At 46.7% G+C, this 26,867-nt stretch overlaps 1 protein-coding gene across 1 annotated transcript in view; it reads right to left on the bottom strand.

The window, feature by feature from the left end:
* GPC3 (glypican 3) overlaps positions 1 to 26,867 on the bottom strand; it is a 397,932-nt gene that overhangs the window by 95,710 nt on the left and 275,355 nt on the right. Inside the window, exon 6 of the mRNA XM_044234977.1 lies at positions 5,679 to 5,799. Coding sequence (XP_044090912.1) covers positions 5,679 to 5,799 — 121 coding nt within the window. The remainder of the gene's footprint in view (positions 1 to 5,678; positions 5,800 to 26,867) is intronic.

The raw sequence follows: 26,867 nt of genomic DNA, 5'->3' as shown, positions 1-26,867 counted from the left end.
ATCGGCTAATTCCTTTTTACTTCATGAAATAATGTTTAGCTCCACAGAGTCTAGGTCTGGTATTTAAAGACCAACTCACATTGTCCTTTTGTAACTCAGAAGTCATTCATTGGCTCTTGTTAACATGCCATTGTAGATACTCTGCCTTTCTCACACACACACACACACACACACACTGGCTCCATATGGAAATGGCCATTCCTTAAGTTCTGCCATGTTATTTGTATGTGAAGAAGTGTGACAGACACAGGGACATAATTCCATTTGCAAAGGCCTTTTATTTAAATTTGCCTCTCAAAAGGTCTCTCCTTTTATTTCAAAATTTTAGACCAATGTTGGTTTTTCTAGCAACCATCGGACTAGGCCAGTGTTTCATGACTCTCGCTGGTTTTATTGTGGGAAGTCTCTGAAAAAAATTTCCTTCAGAGTGTTTTCTATCATGCCTGAGAGTCGTTTCCAGATTTTGTTTTTAAATCACATGCTAAGGAATGTCCTGGGAACTTCTCTGACACTTAACAACTTTACTAATTAACTTATTAAAAATTTTAACTTTCTATTGCAAAAGCCATACCATACTCCTCTGTAAGGCATCTTAAAAACACTTTTCAGGTGTTTACAGAGAGGGACAGAAATGGTGCTGTCCCGCTGTCTGCTTTATGTGTTAAATTTTTCTTTGGCCATCTGCCATCCTTTTATAAATCTGAGATAGCCGATAGAAAGTTTGTCTGCTGGGCCTAACTCAGAGCCATGTCACCAAGGGTCTCCGTTTCCACACCAGATAGCATGATCTTGCGAACCATCGCAAGGTGGGCGTGGCTTCAAAGAAGCAGAAGGCCAGAGCGCACAGCCAGAAATCAGGGACCCTGGATCCTAGGTCTAGGCCTCCCACTCACAATCTGTAGCTCACCTGGTCTTCCCGTGCCCCCTGTTTCTTCATCTGCTAAACGGAGGTAATGATGCCCCCTTCTCAGAGTCACTGTGAAGATCAGTTTAATCGAATGTTCGTGAAAGAGCTTTATAAATGGAGGAATTATTATCATTCCAGTGGAGTCACGCGGCTAACCTGACCCAAAGACCAGTTGCCTATCTGACCCCGGAGGAGGGAAACTTTAGGGGTAATAAATGCAAAAGTGGTTTTCTAATGTAATGTTTTCATAGCCTAGTGGGAACAAGGCGGTGGGACAGAAGAATTGGGTGGGGTGGGGGGCGGGGGAAGGGCAAGTTGAAGTTCCATCTGTCCAGGATGGAAAACTGGTGGGAAGAGTACAATCTCTGAAAAGAGTAGAAAGGGGTGACCTGGGAACAGGGTGTTTTAAAAAGAGTGGCAGAGCAGAGAATAAAGTCACGAGACTTGTTCACAAGAGGGTGCTGGGTTAAAGGCTTGACCTTGAGCCACAAATCACGGAATCACACGGCTGGACGGAATCTTAAGAGGCCACCTCGTCCACTCCCCCGCCATTCAGCCAAACATTTCAACCAGCCCAAACAGATGAGACTTTATCCAGCTTTGAATGAACAGCTCGGACACCAAATGGGCAGGTATCGACTGGCTTCAGCTGTTTACAACAGGCAGGGAAACGGTTTCTGGAATTTCATTTGAACCGGAACTGAAACTGGGGGAAAACAATAAACAGTGAGGTTTTCCTGGGGAAGAATAAAGGAGAACAGTTCAGGGACCGCTAAAATTCACCCTAACTCCAAGGCTACTCTCAGAGAGAGAGAAAATGTCACCGACGGAGCCGGGTTAGAGGGATCATCTGGGTAAGAATGTATTGTGATCATTCTTGGTGTTTGGGGGGTCTTCCCTGCACACAGGAGCCTCGGAGCAGAACACTAACAAAAACAAAACACGTGTGTGTGTGTGTGTGTGTGTGTGTGTGTGTGTGTTTAAAGCAATATGGCTCAGCAAATTTCAGAACGGACACTGGGGGCTTAAAGGAGTTCAACAGCTCTGCTAACACAAGACAATAAATCCTCACACAAATTAGAAACTGAAAAGGAAATAAAAACGTCCTCATTTCCAATCGTGGGAATGTTACACATGAACTCTGGCTTGGAAGGAGGCGGGGAGGCCATTCCACACCTGCAGGCCTTCCCAGGAAAGGGGCCCGGGGCCTGACCCTGAACCCATCCCCTCAAGGTTACACCACGGGACCGTCAATATGGAAATAATGTTACTTTATTCCCTTAGAGAGTATAGTATTTCCAGCACTCTCGACGGCAACTGTAACCTGAAAGGAGGCAGCTGAGAATTTCCACCGAAGAAAGTGAAGAGTTACTTTGGGAAGTACTCCTAAGTGGCCCGGCCACGGTCCATCTGGATGGATGCACGTGGGCCTACAAGCACAGACAGAGAGAAGGAAGTAGTCTACGTTTGCAGATGTGTACGCAGGAGCAATCCCGCTGGAGCACCTAAGCGAGGTGCCTAGGAAAACAGCATTACGCCCCGGGACTCGCCACTCACTTCCATGGGAACTCGGATGCATTAACTTGGTTCTCTCCACCTCCCCCCGCCCAGTCCCCGCAACATGCAGTGCACTGAGTCAGGCATTTAGTGCATCCAAATGTTTGGCCGCGTGTAGGAAACAACACCTGGATGATTGATCAAATCTTCAACTGAACGCGCTGGTTGTTTGGGCGGCATGCCCAAACCCAGCCTTTGATGGCTTTCTGCCTCAGTTTCCCTAGCTATAAAAAAAAAAGGGACAACGAATATATATCACTTACCCCCAAAGGGGTCAGTAAGGATGAGTTAACGTCCAAAGTTAACAATGAGTTCTTGAAAAAGACGACTCTGTGCCGGGTTGACTTTTTTTCCCCCAGTACGGCCAGTTAGACTTTCAGCACATGAAATCCCTTCGAAACATGGTTATGTGCTCAACAAACACAACAGGTCATCACCTTCTTTGCCATCATTAGTGTCATCGTAACATCCTTCTCTGCCTTTCTTAAAATGTCTCACTTTCGGACTGAATCACAGCCCAAATCGGAATTTTATTGAAGGCTTGAGAACAACTGTGTTTGGGCCATGTAAAGCAAGACAGATGAGAAAAAGAAGTCCCTGTGGGTGTTTGAAGCCCAGGCAATGTTAACAGCTCTACTTAAACAGGTAAAACTGGTCTATCAATGAGAATTCATTGGTTGCTCAATGGTATTTGTCAGGGAACCAAAAACGTTCACACACACGTTCACGGCAGAGGTGGGAGAAAGAAATTGTAATGATGCCTTTTCCCACTCTCACACGCTTCCCTACCCGTGAGGTGGTTTCAGCTTCTGTGAAACAATATGGGAGAGCAGAGAAGAGAGACACACCAAAGGAATCTACACCACACAAAACTGGGGAAGCAGACTAGATAGACAGGCAACAAAACAAAACAAAACAAAAACCTGGAATCATGCCCCCCTTTCAAACTCAAGTCCTGCCTACGGAGGAAATCCTGAATTATAATCATTTCAGCTGCCATTCATTATCTGCCGGGCGTAGGCAATTACATAGATTTGTATATATGGGTAAAAACATATAATACATAAAATACATTATATCTGTAATTAGATTTAAGCTTTCTATAATGGGGGTATATATAAAATTTCTGATCCTCACAAGAACCTTATAAAAGAGGTTTTGATATCTGTCTGTACTACAGGCGAGAAAACTACAGCTCAGGTCAGATGACTTGCCCAAAGTTCTATACCTGGTGAGATCCAAGGCCAAATTCAGATCCATCTGTATCCAAAGCCCACGCTCTTCCCACTATGCCACGTGGTCTCCCACGGTATGAATACTGAACACTCAATATCTTTGCTACGAGGCTGGATTTTCTAGGGACCGTTAGGTCAGATGGAAGCCCACGTCCGACATGACGCGGCATTCCTTTTTTCCACTGAGGGGGTCCATCCACAGGCCTTTGATCTTGCTCTAACCGGGTGAATGTTGCCACCCAGCTAGAGCTGGTTAGAGATAATCTGGAAAGGATTCAGAGGAAAAATGGCCACTGGCGTCCCCAGGTGAAGCTGTACCGTGCCCTCACGTGAGTGGTTTACGCTGTGCTCTCAACCCTTCAGAGATGCGTTCTGGAGAAATCCTATCACATATCGCCAGGCTCTGTAGAACTTCGTGAGGTTGTGAATTCCCAGAAAGAAGGCTCTTTCCCAACACCACTGCTGTTACCATGTGCCACACTCACAACTATTCATTCAATGCTCACTGAGTAAGTGCAGGGCACTTTCTTAGCACGGGAGGGGTCACATCCGAGCGTGCTGTAAATACTTCTGCAGAGCCATTTGCAGTGAAATACACCACTATTAGAGAGTCCTTCCAGACATTTTCTAAGAACCACAAAAATGTCATTGCTAACCTTTGTATTAAAAAATAAAGCCATGCCAACGTCTTCACGCACAAACCTCTGACCCTGCATAAGGATTTGAGTTGAATTAGGTTCTTTCGAAGCTACAAATAGAAGTCCGTGGTGCAGGGCCCTCCCACTCATGGATCACGGGGCAGGAACTCTGTCACTCTGGTATACAGTGGCAATTTTGGTGGCCTTTTTTTTTTTTCATTGTGGCCACAAAGCAATCACAAGCAGATGGTACAACTAACTTCTATTTGTGTCTTAGTTACTAAACTCCTCATGAGAGGAAAACTGTGTACAGGTCAAGGGAATCTGTGGGTGTCTCTGTGCAGGGCAGTGAGTCAGAAGGAGGCAAGGGTGCGGGGAAGCTCGTCTCCTAGTATCTTCCTACTGGCAGTGAGAGCTGATACATGCCCCCATTGGAAAGCAATTTGGAAACATGCATTAAAATGCTCACATCCTTTAACCTGATAACACCAGTATTTTAAGAAAATGATTGAAGATCGGGAGAAAGCTCCATGCGTGAAGACGTAGCTTTCTTTATGAGGATAAAAAATTTGAAACAATGTCAATGTCCAGCAAAAGCAAGCTGATTAATTATCATGAATACTTAAAGAAATCTTAGGCGGCCACAAAAAATGATTAATATGAAGATCTGTGACAACATGAAAAAGTGTTTCCAATATAATGTTAATTTTAAGAACTACAAATCACTTGTGTAGTTCCAATTACGTAACAAGTCCGTGTGAGTGTGGTTTTCTGGACAAACGTTAGAAAAGAACAGCTAAAAATGAGAACAGGATAGGGTAGTGGGATGGTGAGAAATATTTTCCCCTCTATTTTCCAAGCTTTCTCTAATATTACAATATTATCTGTATAATTTTAAAGTGGGGTGAAGGGGTCCCTGGCTGGCTCAGTTGGAAGGGTATGTGACTCTTGATCTCAGGATCATGGGTTCGAGCCTCACGCTGGGTGCCATGATTACCAAAAAAATTAAATTAAGTAAAAATGGAGTGAAAATCAAGGGTCAGACGTCCTTTTCAACAAAACAAATCTTTTTTTTTTTTTTTAAGATTTATTTATTTATTTGAGACAGATGCATGAGTGTGGAGAGAGGGAGAGAAAGAATCTCTAGAAGATTCCTGTCAAACATGGAGCCCAACTCGTGGCTTGGTCTCACAACCGTGTGATCATGACCTGAGCTGAAATCACAAGCTGGCTCAGTTGGTTAAGTGTCCAGCTTGTGATTTCAGCCCCAACTGGAACGGCGGACCCTGACCATCGCTCATTTTTTCCCCCATTTCCATTTTTGTTCGATGTACAGCTTACCTGGTTAATGTGCTTCAGCTTGTCAATAATTTGACTGACCACTGGCTCAGGGCCCTTCATTTTCAGCTCATGGAGGTTGAACTGATTTTTCATGCCATTCCTCGCTGCCTTCTGGCTGTACCTGGAAAGGGGAAGGTAAAGAAAATGTTGGTCACAGGAAGGTCCCATGCAAAATAAAAGCTGACTCTACTTGACTCCAGTGGTCAAGCTGACCACAAGCTCTCCTCAGCCTTCTAAACCACGGGATGACCCTATGATGTAAAAGTAAACCACTCCAGACAAAGTCTATTTGCAATGGAGAGTATTCCACAGTCAACAAACATTAATACATTAATTCAACATCCTTCCCTGCCCCAGGAGTTGGGGATACAACAATGCAGACCAAGTCCCCTCCCTTACTCTGTTCTGGATCCAGCGTGGCATCCAGAAAAGTAAGGGCCCATGGCAATTCAGAGCAATGAGAGCCATGTGAAGGGAGGTCCTGCGTCTTAGGGGAGCACTCACAAGGGACCTTAACTGTGAGCGTGCTTTCTACTCCCTGGAAAAAGAAAGACGCCTGCATGTTCTTGACTTCTTCCTTCTCCTCCCCTTCCTCCTCCCACCATTTCCTGTAGGCCCTGGAGCTGGGCTTGTTTTTGGGAGGCATTCCCAAGCCATGTGCAGTATAAATTTGCCCTTGCCTTACACACCTCCCCCCCGCATTACGATAGTCTGGTTAAGGGCAAATTCGTGTTCTTTTATTTGTATTTTTTATTACAAATATAATAATGTTCATGGTAAACAACTAAACAGTACAGAAGCAAACAAAGCATAAAGTCAAAGTCCCCCCATCATCCTACCCTTTCAAGAGAGAAGCATGGCTAACTGTCTGATGTATATTCTTCTAGGGGTTTCCACACACTTTTACTAACACATAATTCTAACCCAGATTAGAAGCACACTAGTCGTGCTGATTTACAACTTTTTATCACGTAACAAGGATTAAGAATAATCCTTATTCTTCTGCATGGCTGTACCATAATTTACTTATCCAATCCCTGATGAGCAATCCCTGATGGAGTTATTTCTAATAATTTGTTAATATAAACAATGCTACAAAGAACATCCTTGTATACTAATCTTCATACATTTGCATGAATAGCTATAAAGGATGATTGCCTAGAATTTAGTCACTTTGTATTCTTCTTCCTTAAGATTTAATTTATTTATTTATTTGAGAGAGAGCATGAGCAGGGGGGGGAAGGGGAGAGGGGCAGAGGGAGAAGCAGACTCCCTGTTGAGCAGGAAGCCTGACGTGGGGCTCCGTTCAAGGACACGGAGATCATGACCTGAGCCCAGGGGTGACGCTTAACTAACTGAGCCACGCAGGCGCCCCTCACTTTGTAATCCCAAATTACGACATGCAATGAATAATTAATACTACTACATTTTTGCATAGCACTGAACAAAGCAGTTTCTTATCATTTAGCTTACTCGAGCGTCTCAACCACACTGTGATGTGGGTAGGGCAGACATCTTTATTATTTATTACCAAAAATTCCACAACTTCAGAAGATACTGAACTGGTTTTGTTAGGTGTTCCCTTCCACGATACGATGTACCTGCCAATATTCAGGACATGCTTTGAAAAAGACATGCAGTAGCAGAGGAGGTCAGGAAATCTAGTTCCGACCTTCATAATTAAAAAGACATCCAATGAAAAGGAAAATATTCTTTTAAAATAATCCCTCTACCCAACATGGGGCTCGAACTCATGACCTTGAGATTAAGAGTTGGGAGCTGCCCTGACTGAGTCAGCCAGGCGCCCCATGGAAGGGAAAATATTTTGTAGTAAAGTTGAAGAGAACATTTGATTGCATTTCTTCTGAAATGCTAGCCTCTTACTTAACTTTGAAGATCAGTGAATACACAGATCACCAACCATCAAACACCAATTGCCTTTGGGGGTATATTAAAGAAACGCAAAGCAGCATTCTTTATTTATGTATCTTGTGGCAATCAGCTTACTAGCCTCCTCTTTTATGTTCATATAATGTTGCTTAAATGCCATCTCCCTCCTGATACCAGCAACTTCACTGTGTCCCTCTTTGCACCTACTGATGCCTGAAGCAGAGACCCTGTTCACAGTAAAGGGGGAAGTCTTATGATAAATCTTGTGAAATGAGCTTCTGGAATGTGTCCCCAGAGACATTTCTGTGGGCTTATGCATATCGAAGCTTGCCGACCACTTTTATCCCTGCTCCTACAAAACAAACGTCTTCCTGAAGTTTATGATCCTCATTGGAATAGTGTAAAGACATCTGCCAACGTCCCGATTTTGCCGTATGCTCCCTCTTCCAAATCACCTATAAATATTAAATCAAATTAGTCCCCCAGCTGATCCCCGTGGACCACTGTATTCCTTCCCGCCATCCGGAAAAGTGTCCCTGTTGCTTGCTCTGTTTTTTGGTTTCTTATCTCCAAGCTATGGATCAGGAACCAGGACAAAACACTGCTCTCCAATCCCACAGTGACTCAATTTTTTTAAAAACAGCTTTGGGTTGGAAAACCTGCCAAACATTTTGAAAGTTGAAATAGCAGCCACTGTTCCGCTCGCCCCATGTGCTATTTAAATCCTCAAAGGACTTCAGTAAATTAAGCATGGTTTCTGGTTACAGAAGTGTTAGGAAGAGCTGGCCTGTGGCTTTGACCTAAAACTTGCCTTAATTTTCTGTTTTCCGCAAAGCAGTAACCCAAAGTACTGATCCAACTGATTCCCATAGCTGCTAAGACCTTATGGCACTGTTTTAAACTTGGTGTTCTTGCACTCTCCCTTGAGGTGTCTCAATACCTCCCCCGCACCCCAGTCATTTTTGTTTCCCACGTGTCTACTCTGTTTTCCTTAATTGGACAAAATACAGAATGGAATCTTAAAAGCCAGGAGTGCTAACTGGAATATTATGCAGACGTGAAAAGGATGAAGCCAATCTATTTGTGTTGCCATGAAGCCAAATCCAAGGCATGTTGTTGCAGATACAAGCAGTGGTCAAGAATGGACGGTGTGATTCCACTGGGCATAAAAACGGGTCTGCAGATGTATGACTCCCCTGTTCTTTATATGTGTCCCAATAGACACAATTTTTAAGAAACAGTGATAGCAGTTTGCAAGCAAAGATATGGGGGAACTCTTAATTTTATTTTATCTTCTTCTATATTTTGTACATTTTTAAATCTTTATAATAATTTAAAGTTTAATGAGTGAAGTTTTAGATAGTGGTTAATTTTCTTAAAGGCAGAAGAGAAAGCAAAAGGAAAGAAAAGGTTGATTAAAAGCAGGGCCCACGGGAAGCCCTTCTTCTTGGAAAGCTTCTAGTGGCCATCACTAGCAGCCCAGCTCAAAGGTCACTTCTTAGGACAGAATGCACATGTACAGAATGCAATATACACGATGTCACCCTGGACCCCCTCGCACATCAGGTGCTTATCATTAGGGAGCTCTGCTTCGGTAGGTGAAGCACACATGTTTCATACTCTTTGATGAAGTAACTCCAATTTGCCTATCTCAAAAGGACAGTAGATCAGCGAGGCTGTGAATATGAACAGACGTTATTATTATGAGTACCTTCTCTCAAAACGAGGCAAATAAGTCATTCTAGGCTCGATCACCTTCCCTGGGGCTGCCTAAAGCCCCTTCCTGGAAGCGACTGAGGGCCTCCCTAAACCACTCTGATGCATCCCGACCTGCAGACCTTGCATGTAACGGTATCCTGGGGAGTGACGCGAGTTGCTTGCTCTCCTCTTACACACGTTCCGATCACCAGCCCATGAAACCTGTGAGGTCTTTGAAGGCAGAGGCTTGGTTAAGTTCTCTTTTGTACTATGCAGAGCACCTCTGGTACTGACTGTAACAAGAGTACCAAGAGCTGTCAGCATTGAGTGCGTTCTCCGGGCCAGACACTGAAGCACTGAGAAGAAAAACCATGCGGCATCTCACGGACTCCTCTGAACAACCCAAGGGGATAGACACTAGGATTATCAGCCCGTTTTTACAGATGAGGAAGCAGAGGCACAGAGAAGTGAAGTCACTTGCCCGAGGTCACACAGTGAGTGGATAGAAAGTTGGAGTTCGAAATCTTGTGAGTCCATCTCTAGCTGCCTGTGTTTTTCTTTCTTCAAGGTTTCCTTTTTTAAAAGACATCTCCACACCCTACATGGGGCTAGAACTCACAACCCTGAGATCAGACGTCGCAAGCTCCCACCGCTGAGTCGGCCAGACGCCCTACCTGCCTCTGTTCTTAACCCCTACGCTGCTACTGCTTCCTTAGGAATCGTCCATGCCGACTAGGTATTTGCCATTTCCTCACCGCACTGCTCCCCCATATGAGACAATTCACAAGCTCCCTATATGGGTCACCAAGGCTCGGCGCAGGGCGCGCAAGAGCGGTTCTCCTCACCTACTCAGCAGATTCCTGGGCTCGCCCTCTAAAACCCTCGGGGAGGGCCCCGTGGATGGAGTTTCTCCTCCCAAACACAGATCCAACAGTATTGTTCTTCAGTGAACTATCTGTGTTCTTGGGAGATACGGTATTGAGGTCAGAGAAATAAATAATCCACTGCGATGACCACTACCACCACCGCTGCCATGCCACTGGGCGAGCACCAAAGGCGATCTGAAAATCCCCAAGGACAACAGGAAAAACGAATGCAGGAAATTGTTGTGTTTACTGCCTCTCTGCCTTCATCCCCTTGGCTCTAGCAATGTGGCAGATGTGACATGCCCCCGGGGAATTTTATGGAACATGCATGCTCCGCTTCCAGCCTGGAGGGACTCAGTTAGGGGTGTCTCCATAGTTTGGGCATTAATTAATTCAGCATTTCATTTCCAATGGCTCCCTCTGTGCTACTGGCATGTGGAGGTTCACGAGAGGCTCTGAACGAGGACGAGCCATCACAGCGCGACCCTCACCCGCAGGCTGCCCAGAGTACCAGGAAAGGGGGCTCCGCTGGCCTCAGAGGACTTTAATGATGAGTTATCTACTTAATGACACTCACCTCTAATTACATTCATTGTCCTCTCTCAGGAATACTGCTTCTTTCCTAACGCTTTGACGTGGTTCTGGCAATGAATGCCAGCCAGTGGAGAAAGAAAAATGAATAGAGAGAAGTTCCTATCTCCAGAATCTCTAGTTTTCTTAACTGGACATGTTACATGTGATCTAAGAAGCATCAGCTTTTAGATATGATATGCGGTAATACTTATATACTTAAATACTACCATCTACTTTGGTATCTGCTTAGCACAAAAGTGACTGCCCTAATGCCAAGAAATCCCTATTTGTGAAGTGAAAAGGGGACATGCTTCTGTTCAGGCAGATTGGTCAAGGATGGGGGAGGAGGGGGAGGGGGGTTACCGGTGCAAAAGCCATAAAAAGAAAAGGAACCTAATTAAAACAGGACATCTGGGCATGCTTGTCTTGGGACAGTTGAAGCAAAGAGAGCACTTGTAGACGAGGAATAGAGTCAAACAAGCGTAAAATGGGCGATCTTTTCTTCCCATTTCTGTGCTGGCTGAAGCAGCAAGGGTGTGTAGTGGAAAGAAATCAACAAATTCAAACGTAGAAATCACTGGAAACGGAAGCACCCTTGAGATCAACTTGTCCAATCCACTCTTCGGTAGGTGAAGAAACTGAGACCCAGAGAGGGGCTTTTCTACCAGCACAAGTTGTTAGGGTCACAATCCCGCCCTTTAGAAGAAAGTCGGCTCTTTAAAAGGTCCCTTAAATGCACACTGCGAATTTCAAACATTGCTAGCCCGGCTGGCTATAAGGCGGGGAGACTGTTAGAAAACTCACTTTCCTTCTTCCCCTAGGCATTAGAATCGTGGTAAGTGTTTGAGAACAAGTCTTAGAAGGACTAACTACTCCTCCCCCCCCCCGCACCCCACCAAAATATGTGATTTTACAAAAGTTTAATTTGCTGCGAGGTTAGACGGAGGCTGAAAGTGAGTTACAGAGCTCACATTCTTAGAGCGCCATCTTATGGAAAGACTGAGGTATTGCATGCAGCCCCTGATATATCAGCTCCTTTCTTTGGAAAGTGCTCCAGCCACAATAATCACAGTGGAAAAATGGGATAATTAAAGAGTATAAATAGCTTTAAAAACAAGCCAGAACACAGGGTAGAAAAACCATCTTGTTAAGAGGCCTAGAAAAATGTTCTTTCTATCCAAGATGCAGTCTTAATTTACATAAATGAACAGAAAAATAAAGCAAAAGGTGAAAAGAGCTGAGTTTTTGTAAATGCATTTCATAAAGATAGCAACATTTGCTTCTCACTTATTTATGCACATATTTAAAGGAAAATGTTTCCCATATTTGTTAGCACAGCAGTTCCACTCGAGAGCAAATGTCAACCGGGAGAGTGCCAGAAACCTATATATCCACCACACTCTGAGAAGCCCCTCTGTTCTTTCAGAAATTAATTACAAATACATTTCAACAGACAGGAAGTAAAAGCTAGAGAAGAAACCGGAGAGATGTAGATCCATTTATATCTCATTTAGCGGGCATGAGCTATATAAGGGACTATGTGTATTAGAATCTGGTTTTCACCTAGTTTCAAAGCAAAGAATATCTTCCAGATGGTGAGGAAAGCGTGAGAAGTTGAACATCAGCCACCATGGGGAAGAGAGTCTGGCCTTGGGGAACACACAGAGAAAAAGGCCAATGATGAGGGGATCACCTGGACATTGGTCCGAGGAAGCAGCCACTGCAGAGGAACCTCAAGGTAAGGAGAGAGAAGAGTAAATAAGGAAGCCAAAGTGAGACTGTGGGCCAGGCAGAACCCAGGGTGTGGGAAGGATGGTGAGCACTGCCTTCTGGGCTTGGAGCCTGACAGCCAACAGTCCGGATGCCAGGTGGAGGGTTCTCTGGGCGGGAGGGATGGTGCCCCTGAGGAAGGACATATCAAGGAGGAAAGGACTTCCACCCAGTTTCACTCTTACAAAACCCGAAAGAAGCATGGAATTCAGGAGCTGGGGAGCTAGGGGTGGAGCTGTCATGGCACGAAGCGCGCAGTGTGGATTTATTATTCAATCACCCCAAACTCACTTATCAAGTCCTTCTAGACCAGAGAACTAGCCCAGAAAACCAGATGTTTTCCCATCCCACTGGAGTCAAGCCAAAAGGAAATGATCTTTACCTGCTTTTAAGTTAGTTGTGTGTGTGTCTGTGTTTTTAAGTTAGATTTTTAACTCATGGGAATGAAGATCAGGTTTGGAGAGAACCCTCAAAACCCTTTAGTCCAATGCCCTCCCCTTACAGATGGGCAGACTGGGGCCCACAGAGGCCAAGCATCCCTGCAGATGTGCCTTGCACGGAGTTGTCCCACTCCCCCAATAAATGAGCCAAGAAAGGAGAGAACAGGTCACCCACCTCAAAGGCCTGTGACAGCACCGGGGCACAGCAAGGGATGGTCAAAATCGTGGCCAGTCATTAGTTTTAGGAGGCGAAAGCCGATTTAGTGTACACAGTTTACCAAGAACACGAGTAATCGTATACTCGAGAAAGACCAAGTCACGTGTCGGAAGGCACACCAGCCTTGTTGTCAAGACCTAGTTTCACAGGGGGTGGGTGGGAGGTTGGGGGAACCAGGTGGTGGGTATTAGGGATGGCACGTATTTCGTGGAGCACTGGGTGTGGTACAAAAATAATGAATACTGTTACGCTGAAAAGAAATTAAAAAAAAAAAAAAGACCTAGTTTCACAAGCTGGTTACCACCACTTACTGTGTGCCTTTTTCCGCCGGGCTGGAGTTTCATCCTCTCTAAAGTGGGGATGATGCCACTTGCCTTGTCTGGAGGACAAATTGATAGCCCGAAGCCTAGTTAGTTGGGACAGCGGAGGCCACGTGCTTCAAAGAGTGTCCAGACCCCCCAGGTGAGGGCCGCTGCTGTTACAACGTGAACGCACCAAACACGGAGCGGACGTGCAATAAACGGTATTCGAAGAGGATTTCCAGAGAGAGGATGAATGCGCCTTGCAATGAACAGTCAGGGGAGGCTTCAGATCTACCCATCCCCATGCTGAGGAGACCAGAAGAAATGGAAGCATCTCAGTTGGGCAAGGATGCCCCAGCTGAAGTCCAAGTCCAAGTTCGAGCAGGGGCACCGATGGTGCAGGGTTCAGGGAGGACTGAGCACAGCCAAAAGCACCCAAGGCTTTCTTTCAGGGTGTGATTGAGCAGTGACTTGTGGCTCCCTTTAGCAGAGATGTCCTCGCACAGAGCCTCCAGGGGACAGGGCCTCTGGGGGGAGGCAGGAGGTGGGCGGGGGGACTCACCAGGCAGGGCTTCAAACGGTCCAAACTTAACTATCACCTGCTGAAGAACACATCATTTCCTGAGGCCCAGGGCAGTGACCAACCCGCCTGGGGTGTCAGAAATCCGCCCTGCTCACTTGTCCCCCCGCATTTCACTTTCCTCCTCTCTGGGGCCCCAAACTCCCACTTTGCAGAAGTGCCCCAAGTCATGAATCCGATGGCTCCTGAAAACACCCACATGTTTTTTTCACATCCCTTTCTTGAGGACATTTGCACTGTCTCAGGTTCCTGTGGGGTCCACGGCAGCCATTCTTCAATGCCATGATCTGCCCAGCGGAGGCCGAGACCCTCAAAGTCGACCTACAGTCACACTTAGCTGACCGGTTTGAGAGGCAGGCACGTCGGAGTTAGGGGAAAGGGAGACTTCCTCTCTTCCCTCGTGTGCGCTGTGTTTCAAGCATACACAGTAACAAAGAAAAACGTCCTTGGTGTGGCTTCGGGCATCCCTTGGAACCTTATTTAACGACCCCCCCAAAGCTCACGAGGGGAGGACGCACGCGTTCCCATGAATAGGTACCACCGACATTCTTGAAAGGAAAACTCACTATTCCTGTCACTGGCTGTCAATTCCTCTTGTCTTAGCCACACTCATGTGTAGGCCTCAAAGCCTTCACTGAGCAGGATTAGGCCTACCCAGACCCTGAGCCAGTGGTGTCAAAGGCAGAAGGCGATCATGTCACTGACTGGCCTTTCAAGCCCTAGCCTCTGGAATTAGTCTTATACCTCAAACCCGGTCTTTCTTGTTTGGGGAGTGAACCCCAGAGGTTCAGGCATGACTTCCTTTTGCCAGCTAGGTTTCCCTGGGCTGTGCTACTCTGAGCTCTTGTATGTATTCGTCTCTGGGTCTATCCTCTGCTTCACCCCGTGAACTCACCCTGCCCGGCATACAGTAGGCAGTCCATAAGTGTCTGTTGAACTGAACGGAGACTGAATGCCTCACCCAAAGCTCAGCTTGTGTGGTTGAGACTCTAACCTACTTTGTCCAACTCTTGTCAGTGGTCTCCCCTCTGGGCCCTTCCCCACAACCCCCAATCCGCAGCCACTGACTGAGAACCCGCCTTATGCTGTACTTCTGTCTGGGCCCTGCCAGGAAAATCGGCCACTGTGCCCCGCCCCCTAGATGGCAACACTTTGGAAACCAATGCCTGCCTGGAGAAAGGCAGGGTTCCTTCCCTCGGCCCTGGTGAATATCATTATTCGGGTGGTGGGTCACTGCCCCCCCAGGCCAGGCAGGCAGGTGAGTTCCCACAGCCCAAGCGCCACTCCTTCCAGCCTCTGTCCCATCCCCACGGAGCACTCAGTGCGTGCCCACGCCAAGCCCACCCATCATACACACCTGCTAGCAATATCAATTCTCCAAGCGTAAACTTCAGCTCACTTCTGAGTGGTTCTACCGCTGTGAATATACATCTTCTGATACACCTGTTACATTTCCTATAGTCAAGGCAGTAACTTCGAAAGAGGGTCGGGATGGCGGGCGCCTGGGTGGCTCAGTGGGTTAAAGCCTCTGCTTTCGGCTCAGGTCATGATCCCAGGGTCCTGGGATCAAGCTCCACATCGGGCTCTCTGCCGGCAGGGAGCCTACTTCTTCCTTCCCTCTCTGCCTGCCTCTGTGTCTACTTGTGATCTGTCAGATGAATAAATAAAATCTTTAAAAAAAAAAGAGGGTCTGGGGTGTCTGGCTGGCTCAGTGAGGAGAGCATGAGGCTCTTGATCTCAGGGTCATGAGTCTGACCAGACATTGGATATAAAGATGATTAAAAAAAAAAAAGTTTCAAATCTCATGGTGAAGTTTCTAGGTTCTCGGTTCTGGGCATCAGAGAAAGGATTTGCTGTCTTCCATCAGTAAGAGAATGCAAGTGCTGTCTACTCACCACTTCCCTGCTAAGCATCTACATAGCCCCGAGCTCGGCCACAGACACCCTCCGCCCCCCCGCCACACTGGAGCTGAAGGTCCCGAAGTTTCCGATGTTCTGGCCCCACTGTCTCTAATCTGGGCTTTCTGTGAAGCCCAGATCCTGCTTTTGGCTTGGGCAAACCTGGTCCTCAGAACATGAAAACCTTCGACTAGTGACTGTGTTGGACTCCTCAGCAAATCTGTGACCCAGTGTGTGAAGCTCTTCTTCCTGCCTCACCAGCACACATGCCAGCCTCCATCTCAACACCCAGAGCGCTTGGCAGACTGTGCCACAGGGGCTCAAGGGAATACGAAAGAAGCCCCCCCACCCCAAGAATACGGGGACTTGGTGTTAGACTTGGCCAAGGACACTGAAAAGTCTGATCTGCGGGGAGCGCGGACTGGCTCCTTCTGTTGTCTTCTTCCCTTATGAGTGTTCCCGAGCCCCCGAGTCCGGGCTGCGGTCAGAGCCCGGGGATGGCAGGGGGAAACAGTCCGCACGTCTGCTTGGCGGAAGACGGTGGCGATGGTGGACCTGGGCAGGGGAACCAGAACAGCACAGGGGAAACGGCCTACCATTTGCCAGCATCCGCCGATCAGAAGAGCTGTGCCCTGGGCAGAGCCAAGCCGGGCACTGCCGCTCGTGGCTTGCCAGCAATAAAATAAAACCAAGCAATCACAGAGGAGAGGAAAGGTGAACCGGAGTGCAAGCCACCCCGACTCTGACCGCCCCAGTGGCTGCAGTGGACCGCTTTGCACCTGCTCGCCGGCCGGAACAAGCAGGCCCATTGTGTGAGGCTGGACGCACGGAGGTGCCAAGCCAACGAGGGGGGACTCTCCTGACCATAAAGTAGATGGCATTCCAGGAAAACTTTACTAAGCCAAATAAAAGTGACTGTAAAGCACTTGGTAAAATCTAAAACGGCTACATAAATACTTTATAAAATCTCACAGCAATGCACACAAGGACGACTAGGTCAAAACTCAGCCTCGCTCTCTAGCCCGGAGGGTCTCAGAGAGAGTGAAAACTGTCTGCCTCAGGCCGGTTTGCTCAGCCAGTCTGCATGCCTCGGCTCTTACCAGCCCTTCGGCCCTGGGCACTTCTCTCCACGGAGCTCTCCCCTCACGGATAGATCTCTGTGCTTAGAGGGCTTCTCATTTCAATTCTGGGTGGTTGTGTCCGAGAGTACTTGGAGCAACAGACACTGAATTCTTCCATTTCTCTTGCTCAGAAGCCCCTTTGGGGTTACGTGGTGCCGAGAGGGACACATTTGCTTTAAAGTTTAATTATATGAATTTCACCCTGAACTCTCCAGTATCAGAAGCTGAAAACAACCCTGACAATATCTCAGCCAGCCAGCCCACCTGCTCCCTGCAGCCCCAGAGACACCTGGAAGGGTCAAACGAAGAGTTCATTGCCATCCTAAGGGCAGTAATTACACCCTGGGGCTCCTTTCAAAATTCCCAGTCATCAAGGTGGCTTTAAGGCCTTCCTCCTTGTTTCCAACTCCCACCCCCGAAATACCCTTGTCATAGGAGCTCAGAGCCTGCTAGAACTGGAAAGAGCTTTCAAGGTCACTTCGTCCAGCTCCTTCATTTTATAAATTAGAGAAAAAGCTGAAGGGCAGTGACTTGTCCAAGGTCACGCAACAGATAATCGTAGACCTAGGACCCAGGCTGGATGGACTTCCGGCCCCAGGCTAAGAGGCTCTCTTCTTACAAGGGCTCCAGAGCTCCACAGGGGACATACAGGTGATGGCCTTATTATAGGAGCCTCATGTGTAGAGGTGAAGTGGAGGGCTAGCCTCAGAGGCAGATGGGCATTTGAGAAGCAGGGCAGTGTTGTGGGTAGAGGGGCACAGACTACCTGAGCTCGGAGCCCATCTCCCTAGTGCTGGGAGTCTAGGGTAGTTACTCAGCTTCATCGATAAAAGGAGGGTAATGAGAACATCCAGCTCGGAAGGCTATTGCAACCATGACTCTAATACATCTACACAAGGTGCCCAGCACGGTGCCTGGTACATGGGAAGCACCACAGACATGCTGGCTACGATAAACACTAACCATCTTTGCTGCCTCTGTCCTACTTTCTCACATTTTGCTATGCCCTTAGATAGGATTTGGGGGGCACAGGGAAGACAGATGGGATCAACATGTTTCAGGGAAGAAATTGTAAGAGAAGTTCCAAAGTGAAGGCAGAAAGAGCAACAGAAAGAGTGAGCTGCCGTTCCCCCCACCTTCCTTCATCCCTCCAGAAAACCCCATACCGCTGCACATTCCGTCCATACTTAGTGGGTGACCAGCTGTGTCGCTTTGCCAGGGACTGAGCACTCAGAATCCTCTGTGCCCCAAAAGGAGAAGTCTTGGGCAGCCTGGGACAAGTGGGTCCCTGTAGAGGCCACGGGGTGTTTGCTGTTTGGGGCTACTATTTCTTAGGGCCAAAGTGCAGAGGGCTGCTGCTAGATGCCATCCACCGGCATTCGCAAAAGCTGGTTTTGTTTTGTTTTTTAAAGACTTTATTTATCTACTTATTTTGGAGAGAGGGAGAGACAAAGAGAGTGAGAGAGTGAGTGGGGGAGGGGCAGAGGGAGAGAGAGAACTTCAAGCAGATTCTGTGCTGAGCACGGAGTCCAACGCAGGACTCAATCCCACGACTCTGAGATCAGGACCTAAGCCGAAATCTGGAATCGGATGCTTCACCGACAGAGCCGCCCAGGCGGCCCAAGTGTAGCGCTTTTTAATGGGGCTTTCCTCATACCTATGAAGGGAGGGGGGTAAAAGCATTTCTTAAATGAATGAATTTCCCCAGGAGAACGTGAGCCAGTTCAAAGATGCTGGTCTTCAGCAGGACATTCTCCCAGTAATAGGCTCATTATCACGGACTCGTATTTATTTGCTTTGATTCTCTGACGCAGGCTATCTTTCTCTAGGTTGTAGTCCCAGGGCTGTTATTACATGTGTTCGAAAGTAATAAAACTACATTTGTTTTAAAACGGCTTGTCACTCAGACTTTTCATTAATTTAAACTGACATTAGCGATCCCTCCAAGTATTTCCTTACCCAGGGCCGACCGGTTTCTTCAGCACCGTGGACTGACTTGTTTAAGAATAGAATCTGCGGGGATAGGTGGATTTGCTTCAAGAAAAAAAAAATTATAAAGTAATATGTCTGGAAAGATGCAGAGAGAGAGGGAGAGATTCAGGAAGCTGCTAAAGCCTTTGTGAAGGGAGCCCAGTAATGCTGCATTAATTAAGCCAACACAGTTCCATTCATTCAGGGCAGAACTTCCCGCCATATCTGGTCTACTTTTTCCTACATTAATACCTAGTAAATGCAGGGCGTTTCATAATTTTCAAAGCTATTTCAAATGCATTTTCTTGTTGGAGGCTCGCAGCAACCCTACGGAGGGAGTGAGGAGGAGGCATTCATTTCACAGTCTCACAGAAGAAGACAAAACCGAGAGAACTGTAGTACTCCACCCAAAGGCGCACAGCGACCGGGCGGGGAAGCCAGACCTGGTATTCAGGTTTGCTGGGCCACAATTCTGTTAGTCGGTTCATCCACTGAGTTCAATAAACACATTTGGAGAGGTTACTCTGTGGCGGGGGCACCTAAGCAATGAGGATATGTAGGGAGAAGGAGCTAGAAGAAAATGACAAACATGGGTAAAAGCTCCCCATACAGGGTAACTGGGGCCAGCCTTGAGGGACACCCAGGGGCTGAGGGGTCCTAAACCCAGACAAGGGCATGGGGCAGGAGGATTCTGGCTCCTCAGCAGAGATGCCATGGAGTTAAGGATAGGTAGGTGTAAGAGCTCTTTTTCTGGCCCCTTCTAGAATAGTCTTTGGCTTTGTCCTCGCTAGGAGTATTTGGAGATTAGGTTTTCAGCCCGAGTTCTTGTGGAGCACAACCCTCCTACCTGTCCCTCTCATCCGAATCCGAGAACCCAGCTCTGGGCCTGAAGCTGTGCAAATGAGAGGCCCAAACCAGGCAAGGGCTCACAGTCTGCGTGGTTTTTGAGATCACCCGATATGGGGGTCACTAAAATATGAGAGGGCAAAGGAAGCCTTTGACACTGAAGCCACCAATTAAAATGTTTTCCTTCACGGGGAAATGCAAGTTCATTATAAAGGCAACAAAGCCAAGGATCAGAGCCATGGTCCCTTAAAAGAATAAAATACATCAGCTCAAGAAATTGGGAGATCAGAACTGATTTTAATGCTCTCTCTCCTTTTCCACAAAGGGGAAGCCAAGGGTAACAGAAGGGACATTAGAGCCTTGGGCAACTCAACTTGACCTGTAACTAGACCTGTCCTGGTTTTGGATGTAAGTACTCGAGGAAGATTCCCTGTGTCGATCACAAGTAGGAAACCCTAGCATGCCTAGGAGGAGCGCTTTAGGCCACATTTGCTATAAAATGTGCACTGTGTAGGGAGGAAGGCCAGCCCGGTATGTAGCCTCAGATACAAACAATTCTCACGTGATCCCCAGGGGACTTGAATGCCCACCACTCAGGACCAAGGTGCACCAACCAAGTGTGCACCAAGTGGGACCAAAGATGGAGTTTGTTTTGTTTTCGAAGAAAGGAGGAGAAATAAGGTAAAAATGAGAGGGAGTAGGTGAAGCTATCTTCCTGAAGAATTAAAATGGGTCTTTCAATGGAACTGAAATCAGGCCTAGCTCCATCTCTCTTCCAGGGAAGAATTGCAAGGGCCTTTTTACAGGCTTCTTTGAACAACAGAAATAGAAGCTACCATTTCTTGAGGGCCTACTGTGTTCCAGGCACTATATTCTGCATTTCACCATCCCTCTGAATCCTCTCAACAATCTGTTAAGGTAGAAATGATCAACCCCATTGTACAGATGGGGAAACAGGGACTCAGGGAAGAGAAAGAGCTGGTGCGTACTAGAGCAGAAATCCAAACCCAGGCCGGTTGATGCCAAAGTGATATGCTTAACCACGACTACGCTGGGTCTTATGATCACCATGTAATGTTGAAAGTTGCTTCTGTGTGCTTTTCGCTAAGCGCCAGCTGTTTGGCTGTATGTCTATCAGTAAAAGTCATCAGAAACTCAAACGATATTGTGCCCTTGCTTAAGTATAGGAGGAAAGGACAAAAGGGGAGAGCTGAGCTTCTTTCAAAGAAGCTGCCAAGAGTTTGTACATTGGGGGAAGAACTGTGGCCAGGGAGAATAGCGAAGTGGCACCTGCTGGTCACTTCCTGTGGCCTGCAGGGGAGAAGAATCACGGCCACCATGACAGTCACATCATCAAAGAAGCCTGAGGGGTCTGAGGGCAAGGCCTATTGATTGGAAGCTCCAAAGTGACGCTTCCCTGACAGACTTTTCCCTGTCTTTCACACAACCAAGTCTCAAGAGTCTATTTTCTTTGATACTGAGTGTCTAACTACAGAAGTACCAACATGTTTGATCAGCTATCCCATTCAAGAGTCAGCTTCCGAAAGACTTATAGATATTTCTCCCAGATCCAGTTTACTTTTATAGAAAGAATGGCCTACACTTCTTTACCCTTGCTCTTGACATTTACCTGACTTGTTCAACCAAACAATAATGATGCAAGGCTATCATTTACTCAGTGCCTACATGCTGGAACACATCTTTACAACAATGCTGTAGAGTATCATCCCCATCTTACAAATCTGGTAACAGAATTCCTTTTAAAGATTTTTTGAATTTATTTGTCAGAGAGAGAGAGAGAGAGAGAGAGAGAAAGAGAGAGCACAAGCAGAGGAAGAAGCAGGCTCCTGCTGATCAAGGAACCTGATGTAGGACTCAATCCCAGCACCCTGGGATCATGACCTGAGCTGAAGGTAGATGCCTAACCCACTGAGCCACCCAGGTGTCCCTGGTAACAGAATCTGATGTCCAATGACCTGCCCGAAGCACACAGTGTCCGAACCAAAATTAAAATCTCCCTCTGATGGAACTAGAGGGTGTTAGGTTGAGCAAAATAAGTCAGTCAGAGAAAGACAATTATCCTATGATCTCACTTATGTGGAATTTAGGAAACAAAACAGAGGGTCATAGGGGAAGGGAGGGAACAATGAAACAGGACAAAATCAGAGAGGGAGACAAACCATAAGAGACTCTTAACTCTAGGAAACAAACAAGGTTGCTGGAGGGGCGATGGGGGGATGGGATTACTGGGTGATGGGCATGAAGGAGGGCACGGGGTATGATGAGGACTGGGTGTTCTATGCAACTGATGAATTACTGAACTCTGCCTCTGAAACTAATCATGCACTACATGTTAACTAATCAAATTTAAATAAAAAAATAAATGAAATCTCCACCTGTATCATTCTAAAGACTATATTCTTCCCAAGATGCCCCAGTCATCTGGGTCACGTTTACTGACCCCTCAGGGTCTTCTTACTATGATCCTCTCCACTGAAGACCATAGACCCCCAAGGCTTTTCCCAAAGAAGAGGTAGGAAAGGTTCTGAGGACAGGCATCATCTATATAATCAGTCTCTGACCCATCAACGCACTTGCTCTGAAGGAGGAAATAAGATTGAAAGAGCAGACAGACTCTAGTATGTTAATAATTTCTTAAAAGCAATGATAGTACTTCGGGGACACCTCTCTCAAGCCTTCGAGGCTCAAAGAGCTCTGGTGTATTGAGTCATGATCCTAAGAGGAGACAAGCCTTACCTACCATCAGAATCACATTTCGAGGGACATTGTGAGGGGGTACTTGTTGAGGAACAGATATTCCAAGACCGGCCTTGAAGGCCCCCAAACATTCTCCATATAATGAAATGGTCCAACTGAGCACAGGAGGGGCCGGCATCAGTACTAGTAGGACACAATTTGTTCATAGTAATAAGCCCTGCGCCTTCACCAGCTGGTGACAGACACCAATACTGGGCCATGACAACGTCCCCTGCCATTTCAGATGTGATGGTAGTAAAGGACAGCCTATCCCAAATCCAGCATGCCATGCAAAGCTGTCAGTCAGTAGGATGAGCTGGGTTTTTCCTCACTCAATTCTGAAGGTAGAGCTGCTGTATGCGACACCATAATCTTAAGGGATAAATGTCACATATTGCCATGGAAGGTCCTGAAAAATACCTGTCACCGAACACTACTTTTGACATAAAGCTCTGATGAAAAATATGCCAATCTAATCTCTTAAAGGGATTAGTAGATGGGGGTACACTCCAAAAGTATCTGTCTCGAACCTTACCAGGGTTTAAAAATTTTTTTTTTATTTATTTGAGAAAGGGAAAGAGAGAGAGAGAATGTGCGCACAAGCATGGCAGGGAAGGGCAGGGGGAGAAGCAGATTCCCCTGCTTAGCAGGAAGCCCAACACAGGGCTCGATCCCAGGACCCTGAGACCATGACCTGAGCCGAAGGCAGATGCATCACTGACTGAGCCACCCAGGCGCCCCTCACCTTACCAGGATTTAAAAAAAACCTTGAGCTACCATCAACATTTCATGCTATACCAAATGAAGGCATTTCTATAGGACCCATTTGTCCTTGCAAGCCTCTCTGTGAACAGTTGTGACTTCTGTGAAGCAAGGTGGGAGATGTGAGCTACCATCTCAGCAAGCAGTAGGATGCTTCAGGACCTTCATTCCAGGGTGCGCACTCAGGCCAACATGACAATTCCCCACATCAGAAAGAATCAAGTGTCATGTCCCTGCTTCCAGGAAAACGGAAGCAGAAATGAAATCCAACAACGTCTGACAGCAGCAAGAACTGCAGAACTTGGCGTTGGTAAGATCAACCTTCTCCATTCTTGCCAGTCTTTTGTCCGCAGAGCTCCCCCTTGGGTTAGTGGCCAAGGGGAGAAGGAGCCACAAAAAGAAAAGCCTTGGATGCTGAAAGACTGTACCTCAGGGTCTAACTCTCAAACCCTCACCACAGGGGCTGCTAGGAAGAGCCACTGTGCCTTGGCCCCAGCAAGATTTTAGTCTGGCTTGTATCGACACAGACTTAGAATCCAGAGACTCTAGGACCTAACTCAAGGCTTTGAGTATTGTGTGCATTATCCATTGTTTACTTTCTTTCCTGTGTCCCCGACCTCTTGGCTCTGTATTCTGCCTCATATATTAACTTCCCCATTGGTGCTTCTGTGGGCTATCCCATATTTGAGGTTGTATGGGGCCGCCTGACTGGCTGAGTCATTGGAGCGTGCAGCTCTTGATTTCTGGGTTGTGAGTGCACCCCCCACGTTGGGTGTAGAGATGACTTAAAAATAAAATCTTGTTCAAAAAATAAAGGTCTAGGTACACGGCCTTGAGCCATGTGGAGAAAAACCACCACATAAAGCCAAAAACAGACAAGTAAAACCCAAATAACAAATAACTTGCTCTAGCTAGAGAGCCTGAGAGGTACAGATAGTGCCTGCTCTGTATCACTAGCCGCCTGTTTGGACGTGATTGTGGTAAGCTGCGGGTGTGCATCTGTGTGACTGTCTGTGCATGTGTACACTGTGGCATATAGGTCTTATCTTCACCTCGTTCCTTCGCCATCGGCGTGAAGGCTCTGAAATTCTTCCCATTTTGTTCTGTACACCAAGGAACAACTTGTTGGTGCTAGGAATTGGTCCCTCTCCACCAAAGTCCTCAAAACACAGCATTCTTAAAATAAGTACATCATGAAAACAACCTCACCTTTTCTAGATTACAGGGGCAGAAGAAACCATTGTGTTGCTCTCATTTTTAAGATTACTCATGTATTTATTTTGCAAAGTTATCTCTACACCCAATGTGGGGCTCGAACCCACAACCCTGAGACCAGAAATTCCATGCTCCATTGACTGAGCCAGCCGGGTGCCCCTTGTTGCTCTCATCTTTAGAATTATATTGCTTATGGCGGATATTGGGTATTCGGGGATCGTGCGTTCATTACCACTGGTTGATACGCCACGGTCTATGCCCCCAACCCAGCTGAAGACAGAGAGAAACAGTCTCCTTACCCTCCTTTTCTGCAACATTCAACAGGTCTTGAGACAAGAGCAAAACCCCTTGAGAACTAAGATAATTGCTTTGTGTATTCCTGCTTCTGCCTTTCCAACTATGCAGAGAAATTCTGAAGAGGCGTTATGAACACTGGAAGACTTGTTTGATCAGAGGAAATAAAGGAGAATTCACGGTGGGTGGGCGTGGGCATATATAATCTCTCGGGGGAAATGGGAGGTGAGCCCACAGAGGAGGGAGGGGAGTTGCCTCAGTGAAATTTTCCCTGCCGATCTCAGGGAGTTTATTTCTCTAATGCCAGGTGCCTCACATGCGCCACCGAGAGTCCCAGAGTCATCCTGAGAAAACACGAGATGGATCTACTGAGTCATTATGGGCAGAAGTGAATTTGTAGGACTGTCAAGAAGATACCAGCAATATTCTGGAGCAGCCAGGACTGAATCACAAAGGGGACGAAGACGTCATGCCGCAAAATATAAGTGCTTGTATATATAGAACTAAGGAGCCGCAAAGTCATTAGGGAAGCATCAAACCGTACGGGAGGTGTGCTGATTGAAGGAGAGGCTGGTTGACTGCATACACAGGGCTGAGAAAAAAGACTCAAAAGATGAATTGCAAAGGGATATAAAAAAAAAAAACAGGAGAGGTGAGGGAGAGGCTAGCCTTTAGGGGGTGGTCAAAGATGTCGGGGCTTGGCAGCATGAAGGTTTGGCTGCCTGTCGTCCTCACCCTTAAGGATGAGCCACAGTGAATCCAGAGGTGGTGGGTGGAGCCTGATAGAGCAGTGGTTGCTCAGGGGTCACATAAATGCGGGGATAAAACTGACAAGTAGATACACAACATGTGCTACATCTGGACAATGAAATGAAATATTATTTGGCCACAAAAAGGAACAGAGTACTGATCCATGCTACAACTCGGATGAACCTTAAAAACATTATGCTAAGTCAATGATTCTATTTGTATGGGACATCCAGCATAGGTAAATCCATAGAGACGGAAAGCGGACAGTTGGGTGTCAGGGGCTAAGGGAGGCAGGGAGTGGGGGGTGACTGCTAATGAGTACAAGCTCTCTTTCTGGAGCAATGCAAATGTCTTAAAACCAGACCGAGGTGGTGATTATACAACATCGCAAATGTACAGAATGTCACCACCAAATTGTATACCTCAGAATGGTTCCTCTTATGTGAATTTCACGTCAATAACACACACAGAGATGGGTAGAGCCTCTGCTTTGACGCCTCTGAAGGGAACTCTCCCTGGACTCCTGGGGAAAGAGACTGGCTGACAATTTTCCCTTTCTTCTCATTAAGTTGTAAACTCCTCAGCAGAAGCAGGCACTGGATTCTACTTCTTACTATGCCCCCACATATAGAAGACATGCTCCATCTTCGTTGGATGAACTTAAATTATTAGACGCTCCATGTCCAGACGAGATAGCACTCTTTTCTGACTAGCAGTTTTTGCACAGGTATCAATTAAAGTAGTTTCTGTTACACTAACTTAAAGATCAACTTGATTCAATGGTAAAATGGGGCTTGCCCTCCAGATGGTATCAAACTATCCAGAAGAAGAATAAAAATTTTAGTCCGTGATCTAGAAGTTGGGCCTAACAGTCCCGAAAGGGGGTATGAGGAAGGCGTATGGGGATGTATTTACTAAAAGCTGCTCACTCTTCCTACAGGTATTTTCAGCGCCAATGCAGGCAAAGCCCACAGTTACTTGTTGTTAAGCCCAGTGTTAACTTCCTCCCATGGGATCCTTTATGTTTCTCTTGCTTTCAGAAATGCTCTGAAATTCTCTGTAGTTCCACAAAGGCAAAAGACGGAGAATCTTCCGCCTTTAGCAACTGCAGGAAATCTTTGCCTGTAGGATCCATGGTAGCTCAGAAGAGTGTACATCGCACAAGCCAAGTTTGCTAATTCCAAGATTTCTCAGCTAAATCCTGGAGCCAATCTTTATCTCAAGCCAAGATGGGGAGAT

The sequence above is a fragment of the Neovison vison genome, chromosome X (genome assembly GCF_020171115.1).
Source record: "Neovison vison isolate M4711 chromosome X, ASM_NN_V1, whole genome shotgun sequence".
Lineage (NCBI taxonomy): Eukaryota > Metazoa > Chordata > Mammalia > Carnivora > Mustelidae > Neogale > Neogale vison.
The sequence above is the reverse complement of the archived record's forward strand: the minus strand, read 5'-3'. Positions and strand labels throughout refer to the sequence as shown.